The sequence below is a fragment of the Rhincodon typus genome, chromosome 2 (assembly GCF_021869965.1).
Source record: "Rhincodon typus isolate 14 chromosome 2, sRhiTyp1.1, whole genome shotgun sequence".
NCBI lineage: Eukaryota > Metazoa > Chordata > Chondrichthyes > Orectolobiformes > Rhincodontidae > Rhincodon > Rhincodon typus.
Window position 1 is genome coordinate 7,072,852 of NC_063333.1, and position 18,569 is coordinate 7,091,420.

The 18,569-nt window shown below is 40.8% G+C and overlaps 1 protein-coding gene across 1 annotated transcript in view; it reads left to right on the forward strand.

The window, feature by feature from the left end:
• The window catches only part of ctdspla (CTD (carboxy-terminal domain, RNA polymerase II, polypeptide A) small phosphatase-like a), a 52,818-nt gene that overhangs the window by 16,258 nt on the left and 17,991 nt on the right, over positions 1–18,569 (forward strand). The window contains exons 6-7 of the mRNA XM_048618196.1: positions 6,595–6,687; positions 10,402–10,587. Coding sequence (XP_048474153.1) covers positions 6,595–6,687; positions 10,402–10,587 — 279 coding nt within the window. The remainder of the gene's footprint in view (positions 1–6,594; positions 6,688–10,401; positions 10,588–18,569) is intronic.

The window sequence follows — 18,569 nt, forward strand, 5'->3', positions numbered from 1 at the left end:
TTGAATTCAAATTCGACCATCAGCCATGTCGGCATTTGAACCTAAGTCCCCAGAACATTAGTGGAGTTTCTGGATTAATAGTCCAGTGGTTGTACCACTAGGCCATTACCTCCCTTTGAATGATATTGTAATATAACCTCAGTTGCTGAGGGAGCACACTTCACTCTGGTCAAAGGAGTTCATTTATACTTGGCATTGTCAATGGAAAAAATATGTTGTGATCTGTGCATCCAAATTATCTGGCTGCTGTTGAATTAATTTTCTACTTTAGCACTTTTAGCTTGTACGTAGTAATCACTCGTTATAATGCAAGATACTGAAGCTGATTGTGGTAAGATGATATATGGTTGATACTAGCACCTGGACTGGAACATAACAATCGATAGGGCCAGGCCAATTTAATGTAGAGACATCAGTTATATTCTGTTGGTGGGGGTTCCTGTCTGAAATGACTGAGGTTGTCATGAGCAGGATTTCAGGAGACTGCTGTGATGTTCTATGGGAACAGACTGCAGTGTAAGGCAAAGTGTATCGGAGAAGATGATGAAGGTTGTGGGAGGGGCAACAGTTCAAGGTTTCCATGAGCTGCTCAGGAGTACTTTTCTTCCTCCTGGCCTATGAGGAGGAAAAAATAATCAGTATAGGTTCTGACTGTTGTGTCTGTCCAGTTTACCCAACCAGAGAAACATGAGATGAAAACAGAAAATGCTGGAGAAACTTGGCAGCATCTGTGTAAAGAGGACAGAGTTAATGTATCAAGTGCAGTGAATGCTCTTAGCAACCTAATTCAGATATCCAGCATCCACATTATTTTTTCTTTATTGGAGAAACATGCGTGTTTGCTCACACAAGGCTGTGGTTAACGTGGCAGTCAGGCCTGGATGATACAGTTTAGGGCCCTGCAGCCCTGAGCAAGTATACCTGGAACTTTAATTTAAAATTGCACTGGGCAGAAAGAAAGTAAGTCATTTTCCTGCATCATTTTAATAGTCTCACTATCAGTTTTGTTTTTAATTCACTCGTGGGACGTGGTGGTCGCTGGATGACTGGAATTTGTTGCCATCCCTAATTGTCCTTGAAAAGATGAGTTGAGCTGCTTTCTTGAACTACTGCAGGCCATGTGCTACAGATAGACCCACAATACCATTAGGGAGGGAATTCCAGGATTTTGACCCAGCGACACTGTGGGAATGCAATATATTTCCAAGTCAGATGGGAATGGCTTGGAGTGGAACTTGCAGGGGGTCATGTTCCCATATATCTGCTGCCCTTGTCCTTCTGGATGGAAATGATTGTGGCTTTGGAAGGTGCTGTCTTCAGATCTTTGGTGAATTTCTGCAGCGCATCTTGCAAACAATACACATAGCTGCTACTGAGTGTCACTGGTGGAGGAAGTTGGATGCATGTGGATGTGGTGCCAATCAAATGGACTGCTTTGTCCGTAGAGTTCCCTCATTCCCCATATATTTTTGTAAATTTTTGTTCTAAACTACATCTGGAATGTTGGCAGCAGCTGAGTCACAGTATTTCAGTGGATCAAATATAGATTAACTTTGCTCCATTGCAATCTTGTAGCTATGAGGGACCTGAGGTATTAGTGCAATAATCACATTCTATTTGTGAAATAAGAGTTCAAGTTAATCTGTGACTAAATATGCAGCAAAAAATGTTTGCTAAACTGAGCCACATTTGCAAAGTTTATGACTCTGCTGTGTACTCTGGTTTAAACTAGAGGTTGGTATAATGCACAGAGTTCTGAAATCAGTGGTTCTTGTGGAATTGGATTCGATTCGTAGCCCAGACCACTGGATGCAAGACCTCTGCTCTTTGCGAAGGTCCTTAATTCTAATCAACTCAAAGGTCTGTAGCAAACTTAAATACAAGTTTGTCCAAACTTTGTTCATCAAACTTTGGGGCGGGACGGCGGCTCAGTGTTTAGCACTGCTGCCTCACAACTCCAGGGACCCGGGTTCGATTCCACAATCGGGCAACTGTCTGTGTGGAGTTTGCACGTTCCCCGTGTCTGCGTGGGCTTCCTCCGGGAGCTCCGGTTTCCCCCCTCATTCCAAAAAATGTGCAGACTAGGTGGATTGGCCATGCTAAATTGCCCGTAGTGTTCAGGGATATGTAGATTAGGTGAGTTGTGGTGGGATGGATCTGGGTAGGATGCTCCAAGGGTCGGTGTGGATTTGTTGGGCCAAAGGGCCTGTTTCCACACTGTAGTGATTCTATGCTGATGATGATCTTGCTCGTTTGCAAGCTGTCCACTTATAGCAAATATAATAAATATTTATAATAAAACAAAGAACTGAGGATGCTGGAAATCTGAAACAAAAATATAAATTGCTGGAGAAACTCAGCAGGTCTGGCAGCTTCTGCAGAGAGAAAGCAGAGTTGGCATTTTGAGTCCAATGCCCCTTCCTCAGATTTGATATTAACCAGGATAATGTAGTATATATGCTGAAGATAGGAGTGAGGTGGGCTGGTGGGGGGACAGGAGGAGTGTGGATAGGCGGAGATGGAGCCCAGTGAGGGAGAATGACCATTAGGCAAAGTGACAGCTGATAATATGCTAGAGAGAAAGAAACGCTGATAAAGGGTACCATTAGTCGGTGAAAATTGGTTGGCAAAAATACTTTCTCCCTGGCATATTCTCATCAAGTTGTTTCAGTTTGGACCCAATCTGTGTTATGCTTTTCATAAGAGATATGGTGCTGATGGTCTGTAACAAAATATTCCATTCCATTATGCTGACAAAATTCACCTGTTTTGGTTAAACAGAAATATTTGAAGTGTGAAATTAGATCTTTTGGATGACAACACCCTTCAGCCTAAACATCCTAAATGTCAACCTTGCTACTTCCCTATTACAGAATCTAGCTTTTCTTAAGTTAGCTCAATGTACTTGTCTCAACCATCCTCTGTTCCAGTTATATTTAGGACACATTTGTCCTAAACATACCTTTCGCATTCTGTGTTATCTTATCCAATACTCAATTATTTATCATATGTATGTATACATATCTCCATAAAATCCTCTCTGGAATGTTTCTGTTTGAAACTGAGATCAGACTGTTTTGTCATCAGATTGTTTTATGTTGGACAAATAATGCAAAAGGAACTGAATTTATTTTAACATCATGCATTAGACTTTTTTTCCTTGACTGCGTGGTTTCTGCACAATTCGCAATGATTATCAACTCAGGGAGACTGGGATTTTGTGGAGCCACCTCAATTGGGAAATCCAGGGAATTGACATATGTTGTCCAGTTCCTTTTATAAAGCAGTTGATCAACTAACAATTACAGATGGAGTTCAGTTTATATAACTTATTTTTATGGACAGGAGGAAACGTTTTTCCTCATTCTTAACAATTAAGAAATTCTTGGGAGTGGACCTGAGTATTTAAATTAACATGAATTGAGCAAGCTTCAAGAGGGATGTTGTTTATATGTATAGCAAGGCATGAAATATCATGGATATCCACTCATTGTTAAACTCATAACACAAGTACAAAATATCTTAACTTGCAAAGCCTTCTTATGTGGATGATTTCAAGTGTCTGAGCCTGTGACCTTGCTTGCCTGACACTCATTTGCAGTTTGCGCCTTGCTTTCCTTACATTGCCATCAGAGGTCTGTCTTTCAGTCACGATGCCAGTGCCTTCTGAAACTCTTCTCCAGATTGCTCTGCCCTGTCACTCCATTCAAAAGTGTCATTGCAAGCTCTTTCCTGAGAGAAAGTACAGAAACTACCACTGAGACTTATAAAAAATCTCTACTAAGCATCCTTATCTATCTACTGGGATCATGGAAAGAGTAACACCATTTTCTTTGAGCTTTAAGTGCTTAAAACCTCCTTTCTCATTGAAAATAATTTGCTATTATTGGGAATTTTGATGGATTGTTGCAACTTGCTCAGGGTTCACCATGCTTTGTCAGCCAAGAGCACAGTAGTAGCAATCAAGCTCCGTGCTCTGTTCACCTGATGTTTGCACACATGGGCTTCTATCAGTCGTTCCATAACTGTAATTTTTTTGCTTAGCAAAATATGATCAGTTTTGAAATTTTTAGGTGACCTCTAACATCAACAGCTTTTTGAGGTAGACTGTTCCAAGTTTACAACACCCTTAGTCTGAAGATTCCTTCCTGATATTACCCTGGAACAGCTTAGCTCCAGTACTAAGGCTATTTCTGTATATTTTTGCATATCCATCTGTGAGTGCTTCATACTGTATAATGGCTGTGATGTTCAGGATTCTGGGGCAATCAGCGCTGGACAATGCCTTCCATCGAAGGACATATGATTAGACTGGGACCTGGTTCAAGTAATCCAGGATAGGCTGTGTAGCTTATGGTTGGCCTATTCTTGATTACTTGCACTAGGGTACAGTCACGGTACACAGAATGTTGCATCTGAAGACCGAGGAACATCCTTAACTGCATGAAGCACAAACTAAATAATGCAAAGTAAATTGATATTTGAAAGCTATTTTTCCTTTCCTTATAAGGTATTTGCAAATGGGAGAAAAATACCTTTATAGAATTTGGTAATTTCTAATAAAGTAGATTGATGCTGATTGTCTGCTATGCTACCTAAATAAATTACAAACATCACTAAAGTAGGTTATTAAGTCATTATCTTATTGCTGTTTGTGGGATCTTGTGTACAAAAATTCCTACGTTGCAGCAGTGATTACAGTTCAAAGTCACTGTGGCTATAGAATGCTGTAGGACGTCCTGAGGTTGAAATAAGCATCTTTCTCACCAAAGTTTGGAACATGATTACCACTCCCCCCAACAGTATAACATAAACTTAAATAGACTATTACAATCTTCTTTATTGAAGTTCTTCAGGAGACTTTGTGTGACCACCAGAAGTAGTCAGAAATGGATGAGGTTTGCGATACAGCATATCAAAAAGTGTCTCCGTACTTGAGTTAGCATGTCAGCACCGTCATTTGTCAAAGGCTTAATCACCATGCAGAATACAGTAATACTTCCACAGTTGACGATACTCAGGAGATTACTTATTACCTAATTGTGACCCTGTGATGAGCCAAATTTACATTGGTTTGCAAAACGTTGAACTGTTCAGAGAAATGTTGAATTTAGTCGCAAGATAGAGCACACAGCCTAAGAAATGTAGCAGTAGGTCTCAGAAAATGCAGCAAATCACTGACATTGCTGTGTGCTAAACACTAGATTTCAGTGTACCAGGGACTGGCCTTTGTTGGATGAAAATGCACATACCGCGAAATGAACTTAGCTTTGGGCTCTCCTTGCTTGAATAAGTAAACTGCTTCTGGCTGTGTATAAATGCTTTCTATCCAGTTCATTACGAACTCTTTCCTGAGAGAAAGTACAGAAACTTATATAAAAAAAAAACTGGGGGGAAATCCAGCACCATTTCCCAGATGGTATATGGAGAATGTTCTCTAGTAGGTGGAATAAGGAAGACTCTTGCCTTTATCGGTATCAGGTGCCAAACCAAAAACCAAGGAGATCACTACCAAGCATCCTTATCTACCTACTGGGATCATGAAAAATAACGGTGTAACGTTGCAAAACTCCAATTCTTTCGCACTCCTAACAATCCATATTGAAGGAGGATCCTGATATTGTGGCCAGTAACTCTAAAATTTCATTTAATGTCACATTCTTACGTGCATCTGATCCAATCTTGATGACTTATCAACATCCAATCTTTCTAATGTTTCCCATTTATCCATATTTAACCCATCCAGTATGTTCATTGTTTTGATTCCTCAGTTCTGTCCTGACTATTTGGGTCTGTTTATTCAATTGTAGAGAAATAAAAGGTTATAAACATTTGGTACGATGATCCTTGACTCTGGTGTTTTCATGATGGCTTTAACAGCAGCATCTTCCTTGGAAATCAGTTCATTTAGTACTCAGCCATGCCTTCTGCCTCAGTGTGTAAATCTCTGTTTGGTCCTTAATTAACCCTTTACCATTTTTTTACTATTAAAAGACATTTAAGAGAGCTTCCAGCCAATTGTCAATCTTCCTTCATACCATTTCCTCGCTTCTCTTCTTTCTTACTGCCCCTCTGAACTTCACTCAGCCTGATCTTCACTTGAGTTATTATTCTGACCTCTGTCAACAAGTGGACAATATTAAGGTGAAAGGCAGGTGGTTTAGTAGGGATTTGAGGAAAATGTTTTTTCACCAGGGGGTGGCGGGCGTTTGAAATGCATTGCCTGGGAGGGAAGTAGAGATAGATAACCTCACAACCTTCAAAAATACTCAGATGAGCACTTGAAGTATTATAACATTAAGGCTATGGGCCAACTTTTGCAAAGTAGGACTAGTGTAGATTTAGAGTAGTGTTTTTTTTGTCAGTGTAGCGTTGATAGCTGAAGGTTCTCATCTGTATTGTGTGATTTTATGCACTCTTTTTCAATTTCATTGTGCTCTTCAGTACTTCACCATTTTGGGAAACATTTAAGCAAGCAGGCAAGAAAGTTTGCAAGAATATCTAGTTTATTTGTTGCAATTTTTGCAGTTGGTAGAAAACGGAATAAATTTGATTTGTTTGATGAATTGTTGAGCCGACTGTTTGCATTCACAGGTTTATGTATTGAAAAGGCCGCACGTCGATCTGTTTTTGCAAAAAATGGGGCAACTCTTTGAATGTGTTCTTTTTACAGCCAGTCTAGCCAAGGTAAGCATACAGCGATATCGAAATATTGTAAGCATCTGTTGCATTTGTATGACTCCGTATCGGGGAAATCAAAAGCATCGTTAGCATATGTATGCATTTTGTAAAAAGAAACTTGCGAAGTTAATTTGCGATCTTAACAATTTTTCCATTTTATTTGTTTCTGTTCTCCTTGTGCGTGTGTGTTTTTTCTCATCACTCTCTTGTCTGATGGCTTATAGCATGGGTAAGTCCATTCCCCCATGTATGGCAACACAGCTACCAGGGTCCTTGACTTGGTCCATGTGACTTTTTCAAGAATCTTGTGTGTGTTGCCATGACTGCTGTAGAAGTAGTGATGTCTTTGTTTTTAGCAAGTATCTGAACATGCCCATATAATTAGCTTTCCCAGCCCCATCCAGTGGTTCTGTTTTTTAGAACTACTGGAGTACAATGCAGTGTGTAGCTACAAATCCCATGTAATGAGAGAAATATTTGTGCTTCCCATCTCCTGCTTGTGTTTTAAATATGTGTACTTATCCAGAGCTGCCTTCGACACATTGTGTTCGCTGTGCAAGAGTAGAATGTCCTGATATTTTACCAGTGGAGCTGTGTGAAGGTTGCCCACTACATCCCAGCAAACTGGAACTTGTGGATGCTGTGTGGATATGGCAGAAAATTGTCACAACATCTAAGATTTATTTTGAGCCATCTTTACCAGTTTATGTTCTATGGTCCAAAACCAGGACATAAATAAAAAAGAGTCACTAATAAATCCAATAAAAATTTTACGAGTTTTCTTTTGCCCAGAGTATGGTTAAAATGTGGAACTCTCTGCCAAAAGGAGTAATTGAGGTATCATGGGTGCAAATAAAGGGAAAATTGATAAGGAGTAGACTGTAATGTGGGCAGCATTGAGATAAGAAATGGTGGAGCATTAGCTGTGGCAGGAACCATTTGCTCAGAATGCCCAGACTCTCCTCCATTATCTCAGTGTGCAAAATGCACTGCTGTCATTGTCATCACCGTTCTTTTCTTTAGGTCTTTGTATGTAAGATGTTACCTGCTGTCCTTCACAAAGTAAAACTTCAATCTTGTAGTATAGGCTAGCCCATGTTTGCCATGAGGGTTCACTGAATTGGTTCCCTGAATGAGTGGTGTCCACTGATAGGCTGAGTACATTCGGCCTGTACTCTGGAGTTCAAAAGAATGAAAAATGATCTCATTAAACATGCAAGATTCTGCTGCGTGAAAAAGAGTGCTGAAAACTTTTACCACGGTATTCATCCCTTGTGTGACAGACAAAAAACAGATACCAACTCAGAACTTAATTAAATAAGCCCTTTTTTCATTAACCTTTTAAGTACCAATACTTAATATGAAAGATACATTCATTGCAACATTTACTTCTTACTTCAACTTTAACTCATTTCCTTTAACTTAACTTTATCTTGAGGTTAAATGTGAATTACATTGAAACTAACTCTAACTTTAACTCTTAAGTTTAGCTTGAAACAAATACTACTCTGATTTGAGTGAAGTGGCCAACTTTGTTCTCTGTGTAGATCTAGCCTCATGGTTTTTGAAAGCAATTTCACAGCATACACTTCTCAAATGCAATCTTGAAGACTTCTAAGAAAATTCCTTTGTTCTGTTAACTTACCTGAAAATGTGCTCTGTTTCCAGAAACTTCGCTGGCATTCAGCCACTGAATTGATCAAAGCCTGATCACATTGTTCGATCCCTACCAATGGTATTTACTGAGAAGCAACTCCCAAAAGTTCACATTAAGTCCTAGACAGCCACATTCCATACTCCATATAAGGTAGTATGGTGGCCAGTCTGTCTAGAGACACCATAACATTTGCATTATTTGGTCAGCATGGGAAACTACAGGTCACAACATGTCCTGGCTGCAGTTTTAACTGAGGTCAGAGTTTAAACTAGCTTGACCAAAATTCCCAGCATGTTTGATTGTAACTCTTATCCAGTTTGATGGCCATTTCTGCTGCTGGTCACCTGACCATAACGGGCTTCCTTGGGTAAACAGTAGCTGGGAAATCTAGAACATAGCTGTAACCTCAGGATTCCAGGGATTGACGTATGAGGAGAGATTGGCTCGGTTAGGATTATTTTTCTGGAGTTCAGACGAATGAAGAGGGATCTCTTAGAAACTTAAAAATTCTAACAGGACTGGGCAGGGTAGATGCAGGGAGGGTGTTCCCAATGGTGGGTGTCTCCAGAACCAGGGGTCACAGTATGAGGATTAGGGGTAGACGATTTAGGATGGAGATGAGGAGGCATTTCTTCACCCAAAGAGTGGTGAGCCTGTGGAATTCATTACCACAGGAAGTAGTTTATGCCAAAACATTGGATTTATTCAAGAGGCGGCTACATATAGCACTTGGGGCGATTGGGATCAAAGATTATGGGGAGAAAGCTAGGTTAGGCTGTTGAGTTGGACGATCAGCCATGATCGTGAAGAATGGCGGAGCAGGCTCGAAGAGCCCAATGGCCGCCGCCTCCTATCTTCTATGTTTCTATAAGCGATTGATCATTTAGGACAGTGAAGAGAACTTTATTCATTTTAGTTGTGTACCCCAGAAGACAGTACATGTTCCATCATTGAATATTTTCAAGGTAGAGATAGACAGATTTTGATATCTCCGGGGACCAAGGGATTTACAGAGCAAGTGAAAAAATTGAGTTAAAGTAGCAGATCAGCCAAAGTTATATTTAATAGTGAAGTAGGGTCGAGGGTCTGTATGATTACTCATCCTATTTCTAGAGTTCTTCATGCTCCCTGCCTCCCCTAACTTTGTCACATTTTCATTGATTAAATACAGCTCGCCTTATTTTCAACGCGCATGTTAAATATAATTGGGAAAAGTCCCAAACATATTTAAGGGGGCTGCAGATAGTGGGCATCAGTGGGAAATAAGCCAGTTGTAACATGGCACTAATTTGGCCTCAGTTTCGAGTCCTGCTGAAATCTTTTCTTTCTCTCACTGGTCCCATTTATTTCAGAAAATGAGGACAAACTGAGAAGTGTCGAGAAGCTTTCTTATACCATGCATGTAGTGTGACCATCCTGAAAATACAGAGGAACCATGATTTTGAGTGCACAGACATTTGATACATTTAGTTGTCTTGTCGCCTTGAACCACATGCTTTATTTACTTACACCACTAGGAGACACTGTTGATTCAGCTTAACAGTGAGGTTGGAGTCACAGAAATGTGCCCTTCAGTTAGGAAACACTGCTGATTTGATGTTGAGTGTATTAACAGAAGAGATTTTGTCAATATAAAATCGTCTGCATTTCAATTATTCAATGATTCAATGATTGTCATGTGTAATAGATTAGTGAAGATCTGCTCATTACTGTCAGCCCTTGCTTATTTGGTCAGAGGAGAATGTGGATTACAGCAGTTCTGTTAATATTTCGGTACAAACTTGAAATGTAACACTGCACTTTTGTGAATTTGATGTGAAAACATAATTTCAGTACATGAATGAAAGTTAAACGTTCAGATTCTATCTGGTGTCACCTTGCCTATGAACCGATTTAACAACAGAACCGGTCAACACATTAAAGCCAAATATCGAACAGATTATTTTTGATTATTTTGACAATGCGCAGATAACTCACTGTCCAGTTAGAAGTTTTATTTGTTTTAAAGTGGATGTGTCAGCCATTGAGCTCTAACTTACTTCGTTTATCCTGCCTTTTCAAAGTATGCAGATCCAGTGGCAGACTTGCTGGATCGCTGGGGAGTATTCAGGGCCAGGCTCTTCAGAGAATCATGCGTTTTCCACCGAGGAAACTACGTGAAAGATCTCAGTCGGTTAGGAAGGGACTTGAGCAAAGTCATTATAGTGGATAACTCGCCTGCATCCTACATCTTCCATCCTGAAAATGCAGTGAGTATTCTTTTTCATAACAGAGCACACTACATTTCCAAGTTGCTCTTTTTATTTTACAGGGACTGAATAAACCGCATCTCATTCAAGATGTGTCAGCATTCAAGAATATGCTCAGGAAAATAATGCAGGACCCACCTCCTCACTACATAATCATAATCATAAGTCTTTTCAGCCTGGTTTTAACCAACCTTATCTAAGCAAAGGAGAACAACACTTGCTTCTTGAGACTCCATGTACAAGGTGTTCAATGCTACTACTGTTAGAAATGTTGAGAAGTTCGCAATGCAAAACAAAGAATTTGACCTATCTGATCTGTGCCTAATGAGGAAAAAGCTATCTGGTTTAATTCCACATTCCACCTCTTTAATACGGGAGGGTTACTACTTCAGCAACCTATTTTGGACAGTGAGTTTCAAAACCCACCATCTACTAGGTGGAGAAAAAAAATCTCCTTGTCTCTCCTCTAATCCACCTACCTATTAGTTAAAAAATCTGTACCCATTAATTATTGTACTCTCTGTTAGGGAAGAGAAAGGTTCTTCCTGTCCATCATACCTAAGCCCCTTATAATTCTGTACACCTCAATTAAATTTCCCATCAGCCTTCTGTGTCCAGAGAATTCATAACAGTTGCCTTTCAGCTAAAATTCTCCATTCCTGGCAACAACCTCTGCAAACCTCTGACTAGAGAAAAGGGAGTCAGCAGTGGATAAACAGTGGGCCAAGACTGGGACTCCAACACTTCAGGTTCAACTGAGCAGAGAGAGGGGGGAGTCAGCAGCACAATAAGTTGGGGCCTAGGATTAAGGGAGGGATGACCTCGTTTAACACCTGTAGCTTCAGGGACTACTGTTTGGGAAAACAAATCAAATACAGGTAATTGTGTTGATTGGTTTGGGATTTTGAAAAGTGTATGTATTTGGAAGAAAGGATCGAATGAGGGGAAAAAAAGGAATAGATGAAAGTCAATATAAGAAATTAAGTTTAAAAAAAAAGTAAGGGAAGTAGTTAGTGTAAGGCAAGTAAGTTAATAAGTATTCTTATATAAGCATAATTTTAAATTTTTTTTTAGAAAAGGGAGTAATTGAGGGACTTAAAGGAAGTTATGCAGCAGAGCTTATGCCTGTGATATTCTCCTCCTTAGCTATGTGGCAAATTAGGGAAGGTTCGGTTGTCCCTGGTGACCACGTGCAGGAAGTGTGTCCAACTGGTGAACTGTATTTCAGATATGAAACTGGGTGAATCTGTGATTCTGGATTCAGGGAAAGCACATTCAGTGAGATAGTCACGCCGCAGGTAAAGACTGAACAGGCAGAAAGGACATGGGCAGAAAGGCAGAGTAAAGGACAGCAGGTAGTGCAGAACTTCCTTGTAGCTATCCCACATTCTAACAGATATACTGTTTTCAATGCTTTTGGGGGAGATGACTATGCAAGGGACCGCAGTGGAAGCCAATTTCATGGCACCACGGGTGGGACTGCTGCATAAGAGGAGAGGAAGAAGAATGGAAGGCTATAATGGTAGGGGATTCAAGTGTAAGGGAAACTGACTCCATGCGGGTATGTTACCTCCATGATGTCAGGATCAGGAGTGTCATTGAATGGCATTCTGAAGGAGGACAGCAAAAAAAAATCATGATACATATTGGTATCAAGGACATAGACAGAAAAAAGGATGAAGTCATATGAGCAGAATTTAGAGAACTAGGAAGTAGATTAAAGAACAGGACCCAAATGGTAGTCATCTCTGGACTACCTCGGGTGCTACGTGCTAGTGAATCTAGAAATGGGAGGTTAATCCAGCTGAATGTATGGGTGAAGAGAGGATGCAGGAGAGGCAGTTTTAGATTATTGGGGCATTTGGACTGTTTTTGGGGCCAGTAGGACCTGTACAAAGTGGATGGGTTGCACCTGAACAAGAATGGGACCAGCATCTTTGCAGGAAGATTTGCTAGTACCGTTGAGGCTGGTTTAAATTAACTTTGCAAAGGGTGGAATCCAGAGAGAATGTTCAACAGGGGGTAATGAATGGCCAAATTAAAAGAGACAGCAACTGAGTCAAGAAGCATAGAAATTATTGGCCAGTCGAGGCATAAGACAGTTTGGCAAGGTTGGATAGTATTTATTTTAATGCAAGGAGTCTGACAAACAAGGTAGATGAGTTAAAGGCACAAATTAAAACATGGGGGTATAAATGTTATTGCTGTCACTGAGACATGGCAAGGGGGGGCCAAGATTGGCAGCTCAAAATTCCAGGGCCTTGAGGCAAGATAGGACAAGAGGTGAAAGAGTAGGGAGTGTCACAGTATTGATCAGGGAATCAATTACAGCAGTAAAGAGGGATGACATAAGATTATAAGACATAAGTGCAGAACTAGGCCATTCAGCGAATCGGGTCTGTTCCACAATCCGATCAAGTCTGATATGTTTCTCGACCCCATTCTCCTGTCTTCTCCCCATAACCCTGGTTCCCTTACTAATCAAGAACCTATCTATCTCTGTCTTAAATACACTTAGTGACTTGGCCTCTGCGGCACCCTTCACTCTGAGGTCATGTCCTTGAGTCCTAGTCTCTCCTATTAGTGGAGACATCTTCTCCATAACCACTCTTTATCCAGGCCCCTCAATATTCTGAAAGTTTCGACCAGAATCCCCATTCATCCTTCTAAGCTCCATCAAGTACAGACCCAAGAGTCCTCGACCACTTCTGATATGACAAACCCTTCGTTCCCAGGATCATTTTTGTAAACCTCCTCTGGACCCCCTCCAATGCCATCACATTCTTCCTTAAATATGGGGCCCAAAATTGCTTACAGTATTTCAAATGTGGTCTGACCGGAATGTTACACAACCACAGCAGTACATCTCTGTTCTTAAAATGAATGCTGACAAAGCATTTGCCTTCTTAATTGCCAGCTAAACCTGCTTGTTAATATTAAAAGGATCCTGAAGCAGGTTTAGTTGGCATCTCTTGCATTTCCCACACTTCTGCCCTCAAACCCCATCCTCCCAACAAAAATAAAGACAGAGTCCCCCTGGTCCTCACATACCACCCCACCAACCTCTGCATCAAGCACATCATCCTCCGCCACTTCTGCCACCTACAATCCGACCCCACCACCAAAGAGATATTTTTCTCCCCACTCCTATCTGCCTTTCATAGGGACTGCTCACTCTGCGACTCCCTCGTCCACTCCACATACCCCATTAACGCCACCATGCTCAGCACCTTTCCCTGCAACCACAGGAAGTACTACACCTGCCCCGCACACGCGCACACACACACAAAGCACACGCACACAAAGCGTGCACGCACACACACAAAGCACACGTCTCCTACCCGACAGGGGTTCACCGGTACATCCGCCACCCTGACGTCCTATATCTGTTGCTCCCAGTGTGGCCTCCTGTACATCAGTGAGACCAAGCACAGACTCGGTGACAGATTTGCGGAGCACCTGCACTCTGTACGCTATAATCAACAACGCCTCCGGTCGCTAACCGTTTTAACTCCCCCTCCCACTTCCTGGGCCACCTCCGGTGCCACAATGATGCCACACATAAATTGGAGGAACAACACCTCAAATTTCGCCTTGGGAGCCTACAGCCTCATGGCCTAAACATGGATTTCACCAGTTTTAAAATCCCCCACCCCTGGCCTCATCCCATGTCCAACCCTCCTCCTCATCCCTGCCTCCTTGACCTGACACTACCTGTCCATCTCCTTCCACACCTATCCACTCCACCCTTCCCACTGACCAATCCCGACTACCCCTACCTGTGTCCACCTATCGCTATCCCAGCTTGTCTTGCCCCAGCACCACCCCTCTTGCCTCTTTATTTTCCAGCTCCCTCCCCCCTCCCGGTGAACAGTCTAGGCCTGAAATATCGACTCTCCTACTCCTCTGATGATGCCTGACCTGCAGTGTTCCTCCAGCTCCTTGCTGTATCGACTTCTGAAGAAGAGCCCTGAACCCGAAACATTAACTCTGATTTCTCTCCACAGGTGCTGCCAGACCTGAGTATTTTTTCCAGCAATTTCCTTTTTTGTTTGACATATCCTGAATCCAGGCACCAGGCAAGCAACTCAGCCTACTGGATTCTCAATCCTGGTCACAGAGTATCTTAAAAGGCTTCTCAAATAAAGCCATGTGGATGGAACTTAGAAAAAGAACAGTCACATTGCTGGCAGTGTTCTGTAGGCCACCAACAGTCCGAGAGAAATAATAGAGCAGATATGTGGGCAAATTTCAGCGGTGTGTAAAAGTAATAGGGTAGACTAAAGCATAAAAGGCTATGGGTCAAGTGCTGGAAAATAGGATTAGAATAATTAGGTGGTTGTTTTTATCCAGTGCAGAGTTGATGTGCCAAAGGGCTGCCTTGCGTTCTGTAGACTTTGACTCTATAATTCTCTGTACATGTTTCATACACCAAATAAAAGTAAAATACTGTGAATGCTTCAAATCTGAAACATTCTTTTTCTCTCAAGGAAAAGGTTTTGAAGAAGACGTATTGAACTCAGTGTTAACTCTGTTTCTGTCTCCGCAAATGCTGCCTGACCTGTTGAGTTTCTCAACGTTTGTTTCGTTCTCCAGTATCTGCATATTGAAATCTCCGTCTTTTACTGCCTGTTTGCAAAGGCTTTATTGTAAAGTACAAACATCAGTTTCTACTTCTCCCTGTCCAGTAGGGACACACTGCTGAGGAAGAACTCAGATCTTCATTTAATTCAGTGGAACCAGATTTACCTGCGTAAAGTGATCACAGCCAGACCCGAACTTGCAATCATCTGATAACAGCACTTACCATACCAAAGTCATATGCTGTTAGAATATGGTAACAGCCCAAGAACTCCAGCTGTATTTTTATTTCTTTAAAGTAATGAGCCACCAAATTAAGCAATCACCCAGTGAGCAAATGACAAGCACTGCCCATCAAAGGCAATGTAAAGAATTCAACTTTTTTCTTCACCAAATTAACCAATCAGCCAGTGAAGAAATCAGCTCTTAAATACAAAGTCTAATGAGCATCAACTGATCAGTCATCTCTGGAATTGTGTGAACCTTGAAGGGACCTGTATTACTAACTTCTGACAGGCTCACTTTCTTTTAAGAACACACAATTCTATTTATACAGGGGGACATAGATATTAAACAAAAAAATGCAATTTCAAGTTCCCACTCAGGCAAAAGCTAGACATCCTTTTTCTAGAATGTGCAACAGTTTTTCTGTAAAGGCATTCATCTTAGTGAAACAGTCCAATAGTTGAAACAGTCGAAGCTTAAAGATTCAGAGATAGCAAGAACTGCAGATGCTGGAGTCAGAAACAGCACAGTGTGGAGCTGGACGAAACTTCAACTTTCCTGGTCCTCTGATGCTGCCAGACCTGCTGTGTTCTTCCAGCTTCACATTGTGTTATAAGCTTAAACATTTCTTTGATCTCCAGTGTCTGCTTTAAACTGGGTAAGCATTTTTCTCACTTTCAAATTTTGTAGAATGTACATTATTACACAAAGGTAATCAATCTGTCTAATATTCTATTAGTATTGTTCTTTCAGTCTCTTTTTCAGACAACATTTCCTCTAGGATCTCTGAATGCATCAACATGAGCCAGAGTTTCAGTGCCTAATGTACTGTTCACCACTGGCAATTTTTCCTGTTTTCTCCCAATGGGAATATCACAAATCCTCCTACACTGAAAAATCTGACTGTAAATTTGCATGCAAGGTATCATTGAAAATGATCATGTTATTGGGATCACAAAAGTGAAGTTCAAAATATACTTCTCCATTCTGAATCTTTTTAAAGGTTTATTTGCTCTTCAGATGTCCTCCATCTTTAGATTTTTCATGGTCAGACTAAATTCCACACGTTGAAAATTACATAATACACAGGCCCGCATCTGGTCTTGTCTGTGTATCTAACGGTTGAGCCTAGATAAAACTCCCTACTGTTCAATCTCATGTTTGATAGCTGCCCCATCTTTCTGTCCAGGTCTGATTCAACTAATTGCAGTAGGGCTGATATTTTCTAATAAAATTCTTAGTAGAATCACAGTTAATTCATACGGGTTAATTTCCAAATGCACATATCTGAAAGCTCTAGAAGCTTGACTGCCAATTTTGAATTCCTTCTTACATCAATTCTTTTCTGTCTTTTCTTCGTCATTAGTGCCCTTCTACAAAAAAAAATCTTGGAAATCATAGAGAAACCCGAAAGATTTCCATTACATTACTGGGTCTGCCTTCAGTTTTGAATACCTTCATGTTAACAGAACTGCCTGACTGAAAAATACCACACCCAAGAAGCATAATTTAACTTGTAAAAAGCCTTTACGTATTTTTCAGAGCTTTCCCTATATTTCTGATGTTTAATTTGGGAGCTGTAAAAAAAAAAAAAAAAAAAATTGCTCTCAAGCAGATTACCCTGAACAAATACTGCTTTCATATTCATAAAATTACATCTGCAAGAAAATATTTTAAAAATGGCTAAAAATATTTTCAAAAATACCTTCCCGGAGCTAGGAAAGTCTACCGTAATTGCTTCCCCCAGACATCCCTGAAAACCTCTAGCTACCAAGCTTGCCTTGGCCTTATAGGTTCCATCTTTTGGACCTTTTCCATATAGATCCACCAGTGTGACAAAGCAGGTTGACCTCTGTCATTAACCTCCAAATATGACCAAATAGTGCAGCCTGTTTTATCATCCTATCTTACATTTTACTAATAGCCACAAGTGCCTCCTTAATGTGGGAACTTATACTTTTACGTATTGCTGGATAATACTCTCCATTACTTATGCTACCTGGTCACCTTCTTCAGCTGTGGCCATTTTTCTCGCATTGAGTTGTCTCTGGACTACTGTCAAAATGTTTACTCTACATGTCCTTTTCCTCCTAAATGTATCCCCGAATCATTACTGGAATTATGTTTTCTAGTTGTCCACTCAGCCCTCACTTCTTGTCCCTCATGTTAAACATTTAGCCAATTTTTATATTTTCCCATAGACTTGCCTTCATGTCCCACTATTGTGGCCATCCTCCACTTATCTGACTCTGAGGGCTGGTAAACTACTCTTGGGTAATCTACTATGGGCAAATGATCAAATGGTAGCGGTGGAGGTTAGATAGACCTTAGGTTTAGGGTAAAAGTTCGGCACAACATTGTGGGCCGAAGGGCCTGTACTGTGCTGTACTGTTCTATGTTCTATGTGAGATTACTTTTTCACATTCTTTGCCATCAGTACAAGTATCACTATTACTTCATGGCTTTTAAGTCTTGCACCTCTGATTCCAAATTGTAGAACTCCTAGGTATGCTAAGTACATGGTGCTTCTTCATCAGCACCTTCTCCCACATTCTCAAGTGTTCATAAATTCATAACTCCTCCTCACCATTCTTGAGCAATATGCCTTTTGTCATCTGATTCCTGTGCTATGAAAGCTTTTCCATTACATCCAATATCTTTTCATGGCCCTTTCCATTTCTGGTATCTTCCTCTTATATTAAACCATGTCATCAGCTGTGAAATCTCCACTGGATGGTCTGATGCAATGTCTTGATGTTCTAGTTTTTTTCTGACTCATCGGCTTTAATGGATGCTTTTCTACTGGCATGTGACTCATTTAAATGGGTGTAAAAAAAAATCGAGGTGATTGTTGGTCCTTCTAGTCTGGTGCATTGTCAGTCAGTGTTAAAGAAAATTTAGGTTCCAACCACATATTAATGGGTATAGGCTTTATCCCGCGATCACTGAAATAAATCTTTGCATGTACTGCCCATGCAAGTGCCAGTTGTAACTTGCAGTTTGGCTGATCTGCCAATATTTTGTGTAACACCTCAGTAATTGCATGGCTGTTTGCTGAATAACTTTCTGCAATATGCATTATTACATTCCTACATGTCCCAACATTAGTCATTCACAAATTTACCTATGGTATTTGTTAAGAATTTTGTTGGTGACTCCATGCTTGTGTCATCCCA